This window comes from Panthera leo, chromosome D1 (genome assembly GCF_018350215.1).
Source record: "Panthera leo isolate Ple1 chromosome D1, P.leo_Ple1_pat1.1, whole genome shotgun sequence".
In the NCBI taxonomy this organism is placed as follows: Eukaryota; Metazoa; Chordata; class Mammalia; order Carnivora; family Felidae; genus Panthera; species Panthera leo.
In genome coordinates this window covers 54,684,044-54,703,979 of record NC_056688.1, presented here as the reverse complement: position 1 = coordinate 54,703,979, position 19,936 = coordinate 54,684,044, and the positions used below count along the sequence as shown (strand labels likewise).

Here is a 19,936-nt window from a genome sequence, read left to right as displayed (position 1 = left end):
TTGAGAGAGAAAAAGAGAAACAGAGCATGAGCGAGGGAGGGGCAGAGAGACAGGGAGACACAGAATCTGAAGCAGGCTCCAGGCTCTGAGATGGCAGCACAGAGCCCAATGCGGGGCTCAAACCCACAAACTGGGAGATCATAACCTGAGCCAAAGTTGGATGCTTAACCAAATGAGCCACCCAGGCGCCCCTAGGTGATGCCATTTTCACCCCTCCTGCACATGCACATACACGCCTACACATGCCACAACAATCCATGCCAGTAAACTAAGCAGTGACATCTCGGGGAGAATGGAGCTGCTATACCAAGCCCTGTCCAACTGGGCCAATCATGCTAGATGAACACCACAAAATCTCTCTACCTGCTTAGTTTACAGACTATAAAGTGCTTCATAGTTTGACTTCTAGGGGAAAGTGGATGTAATTTCAATTGCATTCATCCTGTTCACTGGTACATCTACTCAATTTTTTTTCTTTTCTCATTCTTGAATACAGAATTTATTTTTATTTTCCATTTCTATAAAAAAGATCTTTCTTTAATTTTTGTACTTTATTTTTTACTTTTTAATAAATTTTTTTAAATTCTATTTTACTGTCATCATTTCATTTTATTCTATTTTATTGTATTGATTTTCTTAAATTTCAAACATTTCCATTTCTTTTTCCTTTTCTTTTCTTTTTATTTCTATTCTGTCAAGCTTCTTTCAAAACCAGGCCAAGACACACCTAGGAATTAGCATCCTTTATTTGATTTTTTGTGTTGTTTTTAATTTCTATTTAAAATTTTTTTATTTTATTAATTCTTTTTCTTCCTTCAAAATGATGAAATGGAGGAATTCACCCAAAAAAAAGAACAGAAAGGAATGACAGCCAGGGACTTAATCAACACAGGTACAAGCAAGATGTCTGAACCAGAATTTAGAATCACGATAATAAGAATACTAGCTGGGGTTCAAAATAGCATAGAATCCCTTTCTGCAGAGAATAAAGAAGTAAAATCTAGTCAGGACAAAATTAAAAATGCTATAATTGAGCTGCCATCTGGAATAGATGCCCTGGCGGCAAGGATGGATGAAGCAGAGTGGTGAATCATCAATACAGAGGACAAACTTATGGAGAATAATGAAGTAGAAAAAAAGAGGGAAACTGAGGCAAAAGAGAATGATATAAGAATTAGAGAACTCAGTGACTCATTAAAAAGGAATAACATCCGAATCATAGGGGGGGTCCAGAAGATGAAGACAGAGGAAAAGGGGTAGAAGGTTTATGTGAGCAAATCATAGTAGAAAAGTTTCCTAACCTGGGGGAAGACACAGAAATCAAAATCCAGGAAGCACAGAGAACTCCCATTAGTTTCAACAAAAACCAACCATCAACAAGGCATATCATAGACAAATTCACAAAATACTCAGGCAAGGAAAGAATCATGAAAGCATCAAAAGAAAAAGAATCCTTAACCTACAAAGGAAGACAGATCAGGTTTGCAGCAGAACTATCTACAGAAACTTGGCAGGCCAGAATGGAGTGGCAGGATATATCCGATGTGCTGAACTGGAAAAATATACAGTCAAGATCTTTAACCAGCAAGGCTGTCATTCAAAATAGGAGAGATGATAAGTTTTCCAAACAAAAACTAAAGGAGTTCATGACCACTAAACCAGGCCATGACCAAAAACCAAGAAATTTTGAGGGGGATTCTCTGAGGGGAGAAAAGATGAAAAAAAAAAAAAAAAGACCAAAAGCAACAAAGACCAGAAAGGACCAGAGAACACCACCAGAAACTCCAACTCTACAGGCAACATAAGGTCAAAAAATTTGTATCTGTCAGTACTCGCTTTAAATGTCAATGGATTAAAGATCAATCAAAAGACATAGGGTAACAGAATGGATAAGAAAACAAGATACATCTATATGCTGTTTATAAGAGACCCATTTTAGACCTAAAGACACCTTCAGATTGAAAGTAAGGGGATGGAAAACCATCTATCATGCTAATAGTCACCAAAAGAAAGCTGGAGTAGCCATACTTATATCAGACAATCTAGATTTTAATATAAAAACTGTAACAAGAGATGAAGACGGGCATTATATCATAATTAAGGGATCTAGCCACCAAGAAGATCTAATAGTTGTAAACATTTATGCTCCAAATGTGATGACACCCAAATATATAAATCAATTAATCACAAACATACAGAAGCTCACTTCAACACCCCACTTACAGCAATGGACAGATCATCTAAACAGAAAATCAACAAGGAAACAATGGCTTTGAATGACACACTGGACTGGATGGACTTAACAGATGTATTCAGAACATTTCATCCTAAAGCAGCGAATATACATTCTTCTCCAGTACACATGGAACGTTCTCCAGAATACACCACATATTGGGACACAAATCAGCCCTCAACAAGTACAAAAAGAGTGAGATCATACCATGCATATTTTCAGACCACAACACTATGAAACTTGATATCAACCACAAGAAACAATTTGGAAAGATAACAAATACTTCAAGACTACAGAATGAATCCTACTAAAGAATGAATGTGCTAACCAAGACATTAAAGAGGAAATTTAAAAGTACATGGGAGCCAATGAAAATGATAAAACCACAGTCCAAAACCTCTGGGACGCAGCAAAGGCAGCCGTTAAGAGGGAAGTATATAGCAATCCAGACCTTCCTAAAGAAGGAAGAAAGGTCTCAGATACACAACCTAACCTTACACCTTGCAGAGCTGGGAAAAGAACAGCAAATAAAACCCAAAACAAGCAGAGGATGGGAAATAATAAAGATTAGGGCAGAAATCTATGCTATCGAAACCAAAAAAAAAAAAAACAAAAAAACAAAAAAAACCCAAAAACAAAAAACAAAAAAAACCCAGAACAGATCAATGAAACCAGGAGCTGGTTCTTTGAAAAAATTAACAAAATTGACAAACACCTGGCCAGCTTGCTCAAAAAGGAAAAGGAAAGGACCCAAATAAAATCAAGAATGAAAGAGGAGAGATCACAACCAACACAGCAGAAACACAAACAATAAGAGAATGAACAATTATATGCCAATAAAATGGGCAATCTGGAAGAAATGGACAAATTCCTAGAAACATATAAACTACAAAAACTGAAACAGGAGCAAACAGAAAATCTGAACAGACCCACAACTAGTAAAGAAATCGAATTAGTAATCAAAAATCTGCCAAAAAACGAGTCCAGAGCTGGATGGCTTTTCAGGGGAATTCTACAAAACATTTAAAGAATAGTTAACACCCGTTCTTTTGAAGCTGTTCCAAAAAATAGAAATGGAAGGAAAACTTCCAAATTCATTTTATGAAGCCAGCATTACCTTGATTCCAAAACCAAAGACCCCACTAAAAAAGGAGAACTACAGACCAATTTCCCTGATGAACATGGATGCAAAAGTCCTCAACAAGATACTAGCTGACCAGATCCAAAAATACCTTAAAAGAACTATTCACCATTACCAAGTGGGATTTATACCTGGGATGCAGGGCTGGTTCAATATCCGCAAAATAATTAACGTGATTCATCACATCAATAAAAGAAAGGACAAGAACCAAATGATCTTCTCCACAGATGCAGAGAAAGCATCTGACAAAATATAGCATCCTTTCTTGATAAAAGCCTTTAAGAATGTAGGGATAGCAGGATCATACCTCAAGACCATAAAAGCCATATATGAAAGACCCACCACTAATATCATCCTCAATGCGGAAAAACTGAAGAGCTTTACCCCTAAGAAAAGGAACATGACAGGGATGTCCACTCTCGCCACTGTTCTTCAACATAGTATTGGAAGTTTAGCCTCAGAAATCAGACAACACAAAGAAATAAAAGGCATTCAAATCAGCAAGGAGGAAGTCAAAGTTTCACTCTTCGCAGACAACATGATACTCTATATGGAAAACCCAAAAGATTCTACCAAAAAATTGCTACAACTGATCCATGAATTCAGCAAAGTTATAGGATTTAAAATCAATGCACAGTAGCCGCTCTGGAAAAGTGTGGAGGTTCCTCAAAAAATTAAAAATGAACTACCTTATGACTCAGCAATAAAACTACTAGGAATTTACCCAAGGGATACAGGAGTGCTGATGCATAGCGGCACATATACCCCGATGTTTATAGCAGTGCTTTCAACAATAGCCAAATTATGGAAGCAGCCTAAATGTGCATCAACTGATGAATGGATAAAGAAAAAGTGGTTTATATACACAATGGAATACTACTTGGCATTGAGAAAGAATGAAATCTGGCCATTTGCAGCAACGTGGATGGAACTGGAGGGTATTATGCTAAGTGAAATAAGTCAGTCAGAGAAGGACAGATATCATATGTTTTCACTCATATGTGGATCTTGAGGAACTTAACAGAAGACCATGGGGGAGGGTAAGGGGAAAAAATAGTTACAGAGAGGGAAGGAGGCAAACCATAAGCAACTTAAATACAAAGAACAAACTGAGGGTTGATGGGGAGTGGAGGAGAGGGGAAAATGGGTGATGGGCATTGAGGAGGGCACTTGGGATGAGCACTGGGTGTTATATGTAAGCCAATCTGACAATAAAGTATATTCAAAAAATAAAATCAATGCACAGAAATCAGTTGCATTCCTATATACCAACAATGAAGCAACAGAAGGAGAAATCAAGGAATCTATCCCATTTACAATTGCAACAAAAACCGTAAGATAGCTAGGAATAAACCACAGAGGTGAAAAATATATACACTGAAAACTATAGAAAGCTTATGAAAGAAATTGAAGAAGACACAAAAAAATGGAAAAAGATTCCATGCTCCTGGATAGGAAGAACAAATATTGTTAAAATGTCGATACTACACAAAGCAATCTACACATTCAATGCAATCCCTATCAAAATAACACCAGCATTCTTCAAAGAGCTAGAACAAACAATCCTAAAATGTGTATGGAACCATACACCAAAAGACCATACCAAAAGACCCCGAATAGCCAAAGCAATCCTGAAAAAGAAAACCAACCAAAGCTGGAGGCATCATAATCCTGGGCTTCAAGCTGTATTACAAAGCTGTAATCATCAAGACAGTCTGGTACTGACACAAAAACAGACACTCAGATCAATGGAACAGAATAGAGAACCCAAAAGTAGACCCACAAGTGTATGACCAACTGATCTTTGACAAAGCAGGAAAGAATATCCAATGGAATAAAAGTCTCTTCAGCAAGTGGTGCTAGAAAAACTGGACAGCGACATGCAGAAGAACGAACCTGGACCACTTTCTTATACCACACACAAAAATAAATTCAAAATGGATGAAAGACCTAAATGTAAGAGAGGAAGCCATCAAAATCTTCGAGGAGAAAGCAGGAAAAACCTCTTTGACCTTGGCCTCAGCAACTTCTTACTCAACATGTCTCTGGAGGCAAGGGAAACAAAAGCAAAAATGAACTGTTGGGACCTCATCAAAATAAAAAGATTCTGCACAGCAAGGGAAATAATCAGCAAAACTAAAAGGCAACCAACAGAACGGGAGAAGATATTTGCAAATGACACATCAGATAAAGGGTTAGTATCCAAAATCTATAAAGAACGTATCAAACTCAACACCCAAAATACAAATAATCCAGTGAAGAAATGGGCAAAAGACATGCATAGACACATCTCCAAAGAAGACATCCAGATGGTCAACAGACACATGAAAAAATGCTCAACATCACTCATCATCAGGGAAATACAAATCAAAACCACAATGAGATACCACCTCACACCAGTCAGAATGGCTAACATTAACAACTCAGGCAACAACAGATGTTGGCGAGGATGCGGATAAAGAGGATCTCTTTTGCACTGCTGGTGGAAATGCAAACTGGTACAGCCAGTCTGGAAAACAGTATGGAGGTTCCTCAAAAAATTAAAAACAGAACTACCCTACAACCCAGCAATTGCACTACTAGGTAATTATTCAAGGGATATAGGTGTGCTGTTTCAAAGGGGCACATGCACCCCAATGTTTATAGCAGTGCTATGGATAATAGCTAAAGTATGGAAAGACCCCAAATGTCCATCAATGGATGAATGGATAAAGAAGATGTGGCATATGCATATATATATATATATATATATATATATATATATATATATATATATACACACATATATATATACACGTGTATATATATATGTGTGTGTATATATATATATATATATATATATATATATATATGTATACACACACACACACACGCCATGGAGTATTACTTGAGAATCAAAAGGAATGAAATCTTGCCATTTGCAACTACATGGATGGAACTAGAGGGCATTATGCCAAGTGAAATTAGTCAGAGGAAGACATATATCATATGACTTCACTCATGTGGAATTTAAGATACAAAACAGATGAACATAAGGGAAGGGATGCAAAAATAATATAAAAACAAGGAGGGAGACAAAATATAAGAGAATTAAATACAGAGAACAAACTGAGGGTTGCTGGAGGGGTTGTGGGTGGGGGGTGGGCTAAATGGGCAAGGGGCACTAGGAAGGACACTTGTTGGGATAAGCACTGGGTGTTATACCTAGGGATGAATCATTGGAATCTACTCCTGAAATCATTATAGCACTATATGCTAACAAACTTGGATGTAAATAAATAAATAAATGGACCTGATCCAATTGCCATCTGTTACCTATCATCCAAAAAAGAAAGCCTTATTCTGACTAGTGAATCACAGTGGTGTTTTTACAGCTCCAGAAATTCATGTCAGTTCAGTGTCAGTGTCCATTAATTCCCCGAAAGTACAACCCCAATGCACAACCACCTTGGTAAATGGCCAGAGAGTCTTTGGGGGAAAAACTAGGAAGAAGATGGACAGAAGGAAGAAATACTTTTGGTCATGTAGCAAGGTCCTTCTGCAAGGCCTTCTCTTCATTCAAGGGACAATTTATTTGGTAAATGAATAAAACTGAGAGCAGGCAAACAACAGAAAAGATGAACAAAGCTAAAAGTTGAATCTTTGAAAAGGTAAAATCAACAAACCTTTAGCGAGACTAACCAAGGAAGAAAGCGAGGACCCAAATAAATAAAATTATAATGAAAAGGGAGACATTCCAATCAATACCACAGAAATGAAAATGACTGTAAGAGACTGCTACGAACAACTATATGTCAACAAACTAGACAGACTAGAAGAAATGGATAAATTCCTAGAAACATACAATCTACCAAAATGAATCATGAAGAAATAGAAAATCTGAACAGATCGATATTGAATGAGGAGACTGTATTAGTAATAAAAAACCTTCCAACAAAGAAAATCTTGGGACCAAGACTGCTCCCCTAGTGAATTTTACCAAATATTTAAAGAATTAATACTGATCCTTCTCAAACTCTTCCCAAAACTGAAGAGGGAAAACACTCCCAAACTCATTTTACAAAGCCAGAATTACCCTGATATCAAAGCCAGATAAGGGCACTACAAGAAAACTACAGGCTGATATTCCTGATGAATATAGATGCAAAAATTCATAACAAAATATTAGCAAGCCATGGGTCGCCTGGGTGGCTCAGTCGGTTGAGCCTCCGACATCAGCTCAGGTCGTGATCTCACAGTCCGTGGGTTTGAGCCCCATGTCGAACAGCTCGGAACCTGGAACCTGCTTCAGATTCTGTGTGTCCCTCTCTCTCTGCCCCTTCCTCACTTGTGCTCTTTCTCTCTAAAATAAACATTAAAATTAAAAAAAATTTTAAACAAAATATTAGCAAGCCAAATTCAATAGCACATTAAAAAGATCATATACCATGATCAAGTGAGATTCATCCCAGTGATGCAAGGATGGTTCAACATATACAAATCAATAAATGTGATACATTACATTAATAGGATGAAAGACAAAAATCATATGATCATCTCCATAGATGAAAAAAAGAGCACTTAACAAAATTCAACACCTACTCATGATAAATATTCTCATGATAAAAATTCTCAGTGGGAAAACAGAGAAACAAACTCTTAACTATAGAAAATAAACCGATGGTTACCAGGGAGGAGGGGGAGGGGAATGGATTAAATAGGTGGTAGGGATTAAGGAGGGTACTTGTGATGAGCGCCATTGTATGGAAGTATTAAATCACTAAATTCTACACCTGAAACTAAATTTACACTGTATGCTAACTGGAATTTAAAACTTGAAAAGAAAAAAAAACTCTCAACAAATAAAATATAGGAAGAATATACTTCCATATAATAAAGGACACATATGACAAGCCCATAGTGAGTATCTCACTCAACTGTGAAAGGTCGAAAGCTTTTCCTCGAAGATCAAGAACAAGACAAGAGTGCACACTCTCACTACTCCTATTCAACATAGTACTGGAAGTCCTGGCCAGAGCAATCAGGCAAGAAAAGAAATAAAAGGCATCAGAATCAGAAAGGAAGAAGTACGACTGTGTCTACTTGCAGATTACATAATTTTATATACAGAGAATCCTAGACTCCACCAAAAAACAGTTAAATATAATTAACAAATTAACAAATACAAAATCACCACACAAAAATTAATGGCATTACTGTACACTAATAATGAGTTATCTGAAAAAGAAATAAGGAAAAAATCCTATTTACATTAGTATCAACAATAACATACTTAGGAATAAATTTAACCAAGGAGGTGAAGGTCTACGTACTGAAAAAGATAAGACACTGAGGAAAGAAAGTGAAGACACAAATAAATGGAAAGATATCTCATGTTTATGATTGGAAGAATGTTATTAAAATTTCCATATTACCCAAAGTCATCTACAGATTGTTCAATCCCTATCAAAATTTCAAAGGCATTTTTCATAGAAAACAATCCTAAAATTTTTAAGGAACCACAAAAGACCTTCAATAGCCAGAGCAATCTGGAGAAAGAACAAAGCTGGAGGCATGACACTCCTTGATTTCAAACTGTATTACACAGCCACAGTAATCAAAACAGTATGGTTTTGGCATTGAAAAATAGACACATAGATCAGTGGAACAGAATAAAGAGCCCAGAAATAAAACCATGTAATAAGGTCAATTAATTTATGGCAAAGAAGCCAAAAACCAAGAATGTACAATGGGAAAAGAGCAGTCTCTTCAATGAGCAGTGTTGGGAAAACTGGACAGCCACATGGCAAAGAATAAAACTGGACCACTCTGCTATACCATACACAAAGATCAACTCAAATGGATTATTAAAGATTTTAATATAAAACTTGAAATCATAAAACTCCTAGAATAAAACATAAGCAGTAAGCTCCTTGACATCCATCTCGGTGATGATTTTTTGGATTTGACACCAAAAACAAAGGCAACAAAACAAGCAAGTGGGACTACATCAAACGAAAAAGCTTCTGCCCAGCAAAGGAAGCCATTCTCCAGATTTCACTTTCATCAAAATAAAAAGGCAACCTATTGAAAGGGAGAAAATATTTGCAAAACATATACCTGATTAAGGAGTTAATATCCAGTACACACAAAGAACTCATACAATTCAAAAGCAAATAAATAATCCAATTATAAATGGGCAGAGGATCTAAACAGACATTTTTCCAAAGAGGACATAGAGATCAGCAGGTACCTTTTAAGGTGCATAGAAGTTATAGCAAAGGGAATACAGTCAATGGTATTGTAATAGCATCATATGGTGACAGATGGTAGCTATACTTGCAGTGAGCACATCATACAGAATTGTCAAGTCACTATATTGTACACTTGAAACTAATGTGTGTCAACTATACATCGATAAAACAAACCAAAAAAAAAACAAAACCCAGTGGATAGAACAAAAGAGGAATATGGGACAAGATGGAGGGAAATATGTTAATATGAATGTAGGGGCTATTAATGCAAAATTGTATATAGGCATGGAAGAGGATTGGTCCAGTTTACATCCCACTGTGCTCCAATCCTGGTTCCATTCTTGTGAAGAATAAGCTCATCCAGAGATGAACATCTCATATACGATGAATATGCTAAAGAAATGCTTGAGTTGTTTAGGATAGAGAAGAGAATATTTAGGGGAATGATGGCTGTCTTCAGTTGTCCTTCACTGTATGAGGTGCTAGATGGCAGAACCAAGACCAGTGAGTAAAAGTCACAGGGAAGGCAGGTTTCAGCTTATTATAATAAAGAGCTCTTAAAAACTTAGAGCTCTATAAATAGGGAAAGACTGAAACATAAAACTGTACGTGCCCACCACTTGAAGTTTTAATCAGAAATTAGAAGACCACCTGGAAAGATTATTTAAAAATATGTTTGCCATGTAGAGAACTGGAACAGTTGGCCCCAAGGTCCCTTCTGACTCTGTGAGTCTACATCTTTAAATGGGATTCTGCTGAGACTACTAGATACTAACCCCCCACACATACCCCTCCTTTTATGGGTAAGTAGGCTCCACCTACTCTCTGTGTACACTACTAGTGAAACTTTTTCCCTAAGAGAAAGATTAGAAGTCTACTACAATACTTTTTCTTTATTATTTTACAGTTTATGAACAGTATTTACATGAGATTCTCCCATTTGCCCCTCAAAACAGTCTCATGAAATGGGTACAGCCAGAGTTTGCTTGCTCGCTCTCTCTCTCTCACGCACACACACACACACACACGCGCGCGCGCGCACACATAGAAGCACATATGTGCACATGCACAAAGAATGAATACACACAAATTCATACACAGACCCATGCTAAAATACATGCATGAGGTAAATTTCAACCTTTATTGTGATCATAACTGATGCTTATCAAATGTAATTGGTTATTTTAAAAGTCAATCCAAACGAAATCTGAATAAGCTCCATCTGATTGTCAATTTTCTGGTTTTAATATTATATAATAGTTTTACAAGATGTTAATACTGGGTGAAGCTAGGTAAATGTTGCATGGGACCTCCTTGTATTTTCTTTTCAACTTCCTGTGAATCTATAATCATTTTCTAATAATTTTCCAAATAAAGTCCAAAAAATCAAACTAAAATATGATATCACACTGGTACTCATGAGAGAGAGAGCAGGTAGGGAAGAGGAAGGCATGAGTGCTGATACATAGGCACATGTACCCCAATGTTTATGGCAGCACTTTCAACAACAGCCAAATTATGGAAACAGCCTAAATGTCCATCAACTGATGAATGGATAAAGAAGATGTGGTTTATACATACAATGGAATACTACTTGGCAATGACAAAGAATGAAATCTGGCCATTTGCAGCAACATGGATGGAACTGGAGAGTATTATGCTAAGTGAAATAAGTCAGTCAGAGAAAGACAGACATCATATGTTTTCACTCATATGTGGATCTTGAGAAACTTAACAGAAGACCATGGGGGAGGGGAAAGGGGAAAAAAAGTTACAGAGAGGGAGGGAGGCAAACCATAAGAGACTGTTGGATAATGAAAACAAACTGAGGGTTGATGGAGGGTGGGGGAGAGGGAAAAGTGGGTGATGGGCACTGAGGAGGACACTTGTTGGGATGAGCACTGGGTGTTAAATTATATTTTTTAAAAAAAGAGGAAGGCAGAAGACAGAAAGATAAACTAAAAGCACAAGAACTTTAAAAATAAGTCAAAGTAAAAACGGGCCTAAAAGATTTTAAAAATAAACAAGTGGGACTACATCAAACTAAAAAGCTTCTGCACAGCAAAGGAAACCATCAACAAAATGAAAAGGCAACCTACCAAAAGAAAGAAAATATTTGCAAATCATACATCTGATTAAGCAGTTAATACCCAAAATATTTAAAGAACTCCTACAACTCAATAGCAAATAAACAACCCAGTTTAAAAATGGGCAGAGGATCTGAACAGACATTTTTCCAAAGAAGACATTCAGGCCAAAACTACACCACTAATCATCAGGGAAATGCAATCAAAACCACAATGAGCTATCACTTGACAACTGTTAGAATGGCTATTACCAAGAAGCCAAGAAATAACAAATGTTAGTGAGGATGTGGAGAAAGGGGAACCTTTGTGCACTGTTGGTATGAATGTAAACTGGTGCAGCCACTATAGAAAACAGTATGGAGGTTCCTCAAAAAATTTTAAATGAAACTAACCATATGACCTACCAATTCCACTTTGGGGTATTTATCCAAAGAAAATAAAAACACTAAGTCAAGAAGATATATGCACCCCCACGTGCAATGCAGCATTATTCATAATAGCCAAATATGAAAACAACCTAAGTGTCCATCAACGTATTAATAAAGAAAAATGTGGTATATGTATATACAATGGAGTATTATTCACCCATTAAAAAAGAATAAAATCTTGCTACTTGCAACAACATGGATAGACCTTGAGGGTATTTATGCTAAGTGAAGTAAGTCACAGAAAGATGAATACTATATGGTCTCATTTATATGTGTAATCTAAAAACAAAACAAAACAAAACAAAACAAAAACCAGCCTCATACATACAAAGAACAGATTGGTGGCTGCCAGAGGCAGAGCATGGTAGGTAGGCAAAATGGGTGAAGGGAGTCAAGGGGTACAAATTCCAGTTATAAAATAAATAAGTCATGGGGATATACAGCATGGTAACTATAGTTAATAATACTGTATTGTACATTTGACAATTGCTAAGAGAGTAAATCTTAAAAGTTCTCATCATAAGAAAAAAATATTTGCAACTATGACAGATGTTAACTAGACTTATGTGGTGATCATTTTGCAAGATCTACAAATATGAAATAACTGTACATCTAAAACTAATATAATGTTGAGCATCAATTATACCTCAAAAAAAAGTGTTGGTGAGGATGTAGAGAAAGGAGAACCTTGTGTACTGTTGGTGGGGATATAAATTGGTACAGTTAACTGTGGAAAACAGTATGAAGGTTCCTCAAAAAATTAAGAATAGAGAGCCACCTGGGTGGCTCAGTCAGTTAAGTGTCTGACTTTGGCTCTGGTCATGATCTCACAGTTCTCAAGTTCAAGCCCCACACTGGGCTCTGTGCTAACAGCTGAGAGCCTGGAGCCTGCTTCAGATTCTGTCTCCCTCTCTCTCTTCCCTTCCCCCACTTGCACTCTGTCTCTCTCTCTCTCTCTCTCTCTCAAAAATAAATTTAAAAAAACATTAATTTTTTTTTAAAAATTAAGAATAGAGCTACCATATGATCCAGTGATTCCACTCCTGGGTATTTATCCAAAAGAAGTGAAAACACTAACTTGAAAAGATATATAACCCCCATATTCATTGCAGTGTTATTTACAATAGCCAAGACATGGAAACAATCTAAGTGTCTACTGGTGGATGAATGGAGAAAGAATATGTGGTGTGTGTGTGTGTGTGTGTGTGTGTGTGTGTGTGTACAGACAGACAGACAGATAGATATTATTTAGCCATAAAAAAAGAGGAAACCTTGTCATTGTGACAACCTGGATGGTCCTTGAGGGCATTATGCTAAGTGAATAAGTCAGACAGAGAAAGACAAATACCATATGTTCTCATTTATATGAAATCTTAACAACAACAACAACAAATCCTAAACTAAATGTACAGATACAGAAAACAGATTGGTGATTTCCAGAGACAGGGGGTGAAGGTGGACAAAAAGGTGCAAACTTCCAGTTATATATATAAAGTCTTGATGTAATGTACAGCATAGTGACTGTAATTAATGATACTATATTATATATTTGAAAGTTATTAAGAGACTATATCTTAAATGTTTCCATTACAAAAAAATTTTTTAATTTAAGCTAGTTTAAATTCAAACTAGAATTTTTAACGATGGGTTAAACGATGTATGTTAACTAAATTTAATATGGTGGTCATTTTGCATATATACAAACATCAAATCATAATATTGTACATCTGAAACTAATAAAATGTTATATGTCAATTATATCTCATTAAAAAAATTTTTTAACTGGGGAAAATTTTCTAAATACAAGAAATGAAACATTTTTGTATTCCAAGTGCTTTTTAATAACTTAGAACTGATCCATAAATAAAGACAGCATGTAAACTGATAAGAAAACTCACTAAAGATCCCACGAGATAATAGGCAAGGGAAGAAAACTAAAAAGAATATAAATTAAACTAGTTTTAACACTTAATCAATGATTAAATTAAAACAAAACAAATTCTATATAGAAAATTAATAGAAATTATTCAAAATAAGAATAGCTAGTGCGGTCAATGACAGGTTAAAATAGAAACTCTCATATACTTCTGTTGTGAATAACAATCACTACCACCTTTTGAGAAAGTACTTCAGCAATAGGCATAATGAATTTTACAAGTGTCTATTCTTCTTGACTTAGTAATGCTGCTTGTGGGACTCTATTCTAAGATCTAAGTCAGAATACAAAGCTTTCTCTGCACTCTTATTTTATAAAAAACAAGAAAATTGGAAACACTCCTAATGCACAACAATAAAAAGTGGTTAAGTATATTATAGCATCTTCATGTCATGAAATATTTTAAAATCATCTTAAATGATATTGTTTTTGGGGCACGTGGGTGGCTCAGTCGGTTGAGCTTCCGACTTCGGCTCAGGTCATGATCTCACGGTCAGTGAATTCAAGCCCCGCGTCGGGCTCTGTGCTGACAGCTCGGAGCCTGGAGCCTGTTTCAGATTCTGTGTCTCCCTCTCTCTCTGCCCCTCCCCCGCTCATACTCTGTCTCTCTCTCTGTCTCAAAAATAAATTAACATTAAAAAAATTTTTTTAATTTTCAATTTTTAATAATTAGTCAAAATATAATTGTAAGTGAAAAGGCAAAACAAAATTATATATACGTATGGTATGAGCGCAATAATGTAAAAATAAGCGTAGAAAAAAAGGTTGGAAAATATACCAAGAAGTGACTGTCACTCAAGAATAAGACTAAACCAATTTTTATATTTTCTAATTTTCTGCGTTTGAAACAAACCATATTTTACTTCTACAAAGGTAAAACTAATCAGTATTCCATTTTTTAAAAAAGCCTCATATCCAAACATATACCCCTTTCTCCCCGAAATACCAAATAATGGGTAAGATTTGCAACCATCAAGCCAGAGAAACTGGAAGAGCTGGGAGGAGTCCAGGATGAAGAGTTTGGCCATGAAAGGGTACCAAGAAGGACCTGCTACTGTGTTCAGAGTTCTAGGAAGCTCCCTAAGGGCAGAAGGAAGAGGCAGAGGCCAGAGGTAAGGCAGAGACATGAGGGTTGGTGAACAGAGATCATGAAGACCAACTAGTGTAGGCATCAACAACCCAGACAAAAGACTGAGGAACAAGGTGTCAGGGAATCATCTGAATAAATACTGGGGATACTGGAAAAACAGAGAAAGCTTCCCACTGAGCCAGATTTGGTCTAAATATGAGAGTGAGCCCAGGTGGAAGGTAAACATAGTAAGTGAGAGTGCTGAGCATTCTTCCTCCATCCCAACATTAGGCATCTTATCCACCTGCTGTGCAAAGCCCAATTTTGTCCACCCTCTGTCTTATGCCACCAGATCTTTTCAGCCTGAGATTCAATCCTGGTGGCCAGCAAACCAAAGAGCCTCTACCCAAATGAAAATACAAAACATGAAACTCACCAGTCAAAGCCAAAGTATTCATTTGACGTTTCTATCCACACGAACAGCAAAACCACAGACAAGAGAAATGAAATAATCAGAAATGGGAAAAATATTTTCTCTTTCTGGGAAGATAAAGAAAGAAGTATAAATTAGATCCATTTATCCATGTCACCTCACCAATATCTGTATATACTTGTCAAAGGCCTGTATAGGTGCAGCTCATTACCCTCTGGAGGCTGGAGTGACCACTGTATTCTCTTTACCCCTGTGGAATTTTATATAAGCCTATTTCTAACATTTATTAGTTAACTGCAATTACATGCTTATATGTTTGTATTTGGTGAGACAGTTTCTTCTCTGAGGGAAAGGAACTTCTGTTACACACCTCTACCCTGCCAATATCTAGCATAGTTCCTTAAATGTCACTGTTTCTTAACCATCTTGCATTTATCCACCTCTTCATCTACCAAGTGTTTGTTTGGTAACTCATTCATTGAGTAATTCATTCACTCATCATTCATTGGTTCATTTAGTCACTTATCTACCCAAACTAGGGGGATAGAAGGCAGGTTAGGAAACAAGGCTTTTTTTGAGTCGCTTCTTTGTGCCAGTACAATGCTAGAAATGTCACAAACTACTTTCATTTGCTTAAAATTTCAATAACAGCCATATAAGTTGGGTATTGTTAACCTCACTTTGCAGAAGAGCTAAAACTCAGAGAGGTAAAGTAATTGACTTAAGGTCACACACCCAAAAAGTGGCAGGGTCACTGCCTAGATCTCTGAGCCTAAAGCCAGGATGGAGGATATCCTTACAGAGGAGGTGTTCAAACAGCCTTAAAGGCAACCCCTACAGTGAAAGTCACATCACAAACCTGCCATACCAGAGGTTGCCAAGCCCCTCCTAGGAATATTAGGTTTGGGTTGCTACCTGAGTTATAATCTTAACATTTATGTATCATATGAGTAAGAAATTTTGCCTTTAATCTGTAATCTTTAATCTGGACAAATTAATCTCTGCCCTGTCTATATTATGGTATTATTGTGAAAAGTAAAAATAAAGAAATTAAATTGAAAATGTAGAAACAATATTCTAAAAAGATGAGAGATATTACAGCTATCAACGTACACTTTCTGAGTTTAGGAGGATGAAGAGTACAGGCTCTTTGCCTCAGGTCTTATATTCATTCTCTACTAAACCTTGTATGGACCTTTAAAAACATGTATCAGATAATGTCATTCCCCTGCTCAAAATGCGCCAGCACATTCAAACTGCCGGACGTGGCCCATGAGATCCTCCATGGAGGATCCTGTCCACCCCTGACCTCATCCCTTGTCCACCCTGACCTCATCCCATTCTACACACTCTATTTCTGAACTCCAGCTACAGTGGCTTTCTTTTTGTCTCTAGAACATGACCAAATTTGTTTCCACCTCAAGAGCTTCATACTTTCTGGTCCTTTTCCCTGGAAAATTTTTGCCCCCAGATGTATTCGTGGCTAACTCTACCTCTCTATTCAGGAGATAGCTCACATGACACATTTTCAAAGAGGTCTTCTCTAACCATTCTCCCATCCCAGGTTCTAACACATTTTCCTATTTATTATCTTCAAAGCTCTTATCACCACCTGAAATCATCTTTCTTCATTTATTGTCTATTAACTAACTCATCCCCCTAGATTGTAAGCTGCAGGAGGGCTGAGGCCTTAGTTGTCCTATTCACTGTGGCACATAGTAAGTGTTCCACAAACTTGTTTTTATTGGATAAATCCATTTCCTTATAATAGATTCTCACTGTTGCCACTCTTGCTCAATCATTTTCAAAGGCTCCCCATAGTTTACAAGAGAAAGTTCAAACACTTCAGCTTGACACAAAGATGTTTCACAATCTGATCAAAATATTCCTTTCCAACCCTGCTTACCATTGTTTTACATGTCCCTAATCAACACTGGAAATTTGTTTTTCCCTAAACACACCACTGTGCTTCTCTATCCCTTGACGTCTGACCCCCTCATTCCCTTTACCCACAATCCCTTGTACCAATATTTCTGTATGTGAAAGATCAGTTCCACAAGTCCATGGCTCCAAGGAGAGTAATAAAATAGCTAACATTTATTGAGTGCTAATTTTGTGCCAAGCACAATTCTAAGTGTTTCCCACCTATTACCTCTTCCATCCCCACAACAAGTCCCATTGGTGGGTACCGTTATTACCATCTCCAATATTCTAATGAGGAATCTAAAGCACCAGATGTCAAGTAACTTGTCCAAGGTAACACAGTGGTAAAGCTCTAATTTGGAGATAGTCAGTGGTGAAGACAGGTAGTCTTTTCCCAAAACAAAAGATTTTAGGGTTTTTTTTTTCATTGTTCTTTTAATTTTTTAAAAATGTTTATTTATTTTTGAAGGACAGAGAGATAGAGTGCGAGCAGGGGAGGGGCAGAAAGAGAGAGAGACACAGAATCCAAAGCAGGCTCCAGGCTCTGAGCTGTCAGCACAGAGCATGATGCTGGGCTTGAATCCATGAACCGTGAGATCATGACTGGAGCCAAAGTCAGATGCTTAACTGGCTGAGCTACCCAGGAGCCCCAAGATTTTAGTTCTTATGCTATATGCTATACTCCTTCCTCTGAGCAGAATGGAGCCTTGAGAATTATATAGGGATGCTAGGAATTATCTAGTTCAATTCCCTAGCAGTAAGGAGGCTCAGAGATCTCCCATAACCAGCCCAAGGGCAGAGTTGGAAATAGTACCCAAACCTTCTCCCAGGCTCTAGTCCAGAGATTTTTCTATTATACCACACTGCCTCAAATGTCACTCTTCCCATGAAGCTTCCCTTTCTCTTTCTTTTACTACATAGTAAGTCTCATATAACTTACTACCTCATCCCTAGGTAATACATATCTGTTGAATCAATTTTCTCTTCTCCATTTTATCATCACTACTCTAATCCAGACCACCAACATCTCTTACCTTAAATACTGCTATTGCTTTCTCTTTGAAGGCAAAGACGTCTCCCTCCCTATTTTGTACTTTCCGATGCATTCTCCACATGATCAAATAATTGTTCCAAAACATAGATCAGGCAACATTAGCTTAAAATCATTAGGGATTCTTTATCCCCTACATGGCAGAGGTCAAATTCTTCAAACCACACAACATCTGTCCCATCTCCCTCTCCAGCTTTGTTTCCCATTATTTCTCCATTTGTATCCTCTGTTCCACCTAAAATAAACCGTATACCAATGCCCCTTGACTCCTCCAATACCATTTCTTCTGCCATTCCCTAATCCTTACTTACCCAATTCTTAATCTCCTTCTAAATAAAGTTTCACCTTCTATATAAAGTTTTCAGCCCCTCCCTTGACACATGGAAGCATGTATGCATACACACATACATGATACTCTCAGTATTTTTTAATTTTTTTAATGTTTATTTTTGAGACAGAGAGAGAGAATGAGAACGAGCGGGGGAGGGGCAGAGAGAGAGGGAGACACACAATCCGAAGCAGGCTTCAGGTTCTGAGCTGTCAGCACAGAGCCCAACATGGGGCTTGAACCCACAAGATGTGAGATCATAACCTGAGCCAAAGTCGGGACACTTAACTGTGCCATAACCGACTGAGCCACCCAGGCACCCTGATACTCTCAGTATTTTGAGACTGCATGTATGCTTGTCTTTTCTGCCAGTAGACCATGAATTACTTGACAGCAGGAACCGTATCTAAGGTATTTCTGTTATTCCCAGTCACTAGTATATAAATTAGTGCTTAGAAGCTATAAGCTAGTATAATATCTGGGAAGGAAAGATAGAGGAGACAGAAGAATACTTCTAATCTAGGCAAGCCTCCCATTTCTACCCTTTTCCTAATATGTGCTCCCTATATATTAGGCATAAGAAATTAGTAATCTAACTGTTCACAATCTCAGACCCTAGGTGGGCCATGTCTACAAGTACATGAAGGTACATGATATGGCCCTCCTCTTATCACTTCAGTGTGCTCATCATTTTGTCTCTTATATCAAATAGCCCACCAAAGAGTGCTAGCAGAAAGCTTAGAGTTTAAATAAAGAGGTCCTCAGAGCACCTGGGTGGCTCATTCAGTTAAGCATCCAGATCTTGATTTGGGCTCAGGTCATGATCCAGGGTCATGGGATCAAGCCCTGCATCGGGCTCCATGCGGAGTGTGGAGTGTGGAGCCTGCTTAAGATTTTCTCTCTCTCTTTCTCTCTCTCTCTCTCTCTCTCTCTCTCTCTCTCTCTTTCCCCTCCTTCTCCTCCTCCTCCTCCTCCTCCTCTGCCCCTCTCCCCTATTCACATGCACGCTCTCTCTCTCTCTCAAATAAAATAAACAAATAAAGAGGCCCTCAATGAGGCTAGGCCACATGCCAC

The 19,936-nt window shown here is 37.4% G+C and overlaps 1 protein-coding gene across 10 annotated transcripts in view; it reads right to left on the bottom strand.

Annotated features, from left to right (window-relative positions):
- Positions 1-19,936, bottom strand: part of GDPD4 (glycerophosphodiester phosphodiesterase domain containing 4) — a 196,534-nt gene that overhangs the window by 157,761 nt on the left and 18,837 nt on the right. For 7 of the 10 annotated variants that reach the window (XR_006193357.1, XR_006193356.1, XM_042903891.1 and 4 more), the window contains one exon: positions 15,564-15,667. The exons of 1 other annotated variant lie outside the window; for it this stretch is intronic. Coding sequence is in view for 6 of the 9 variants with exons in the window: in XM_042903891.1 (XP_042759825.1) it covers positions 15,564-15,667 (104 nt within the window). In the remaining 3 variants the exon portion in view is untranslated. Of the gene's footprint in view, positions 1-15,563; positions 15,668-19,936 lie in introns of those variants that run through there. 2 more of the 10 variants (XM_042903896.1, XM_042903895.1) reach the window with 2 other exon arrangements.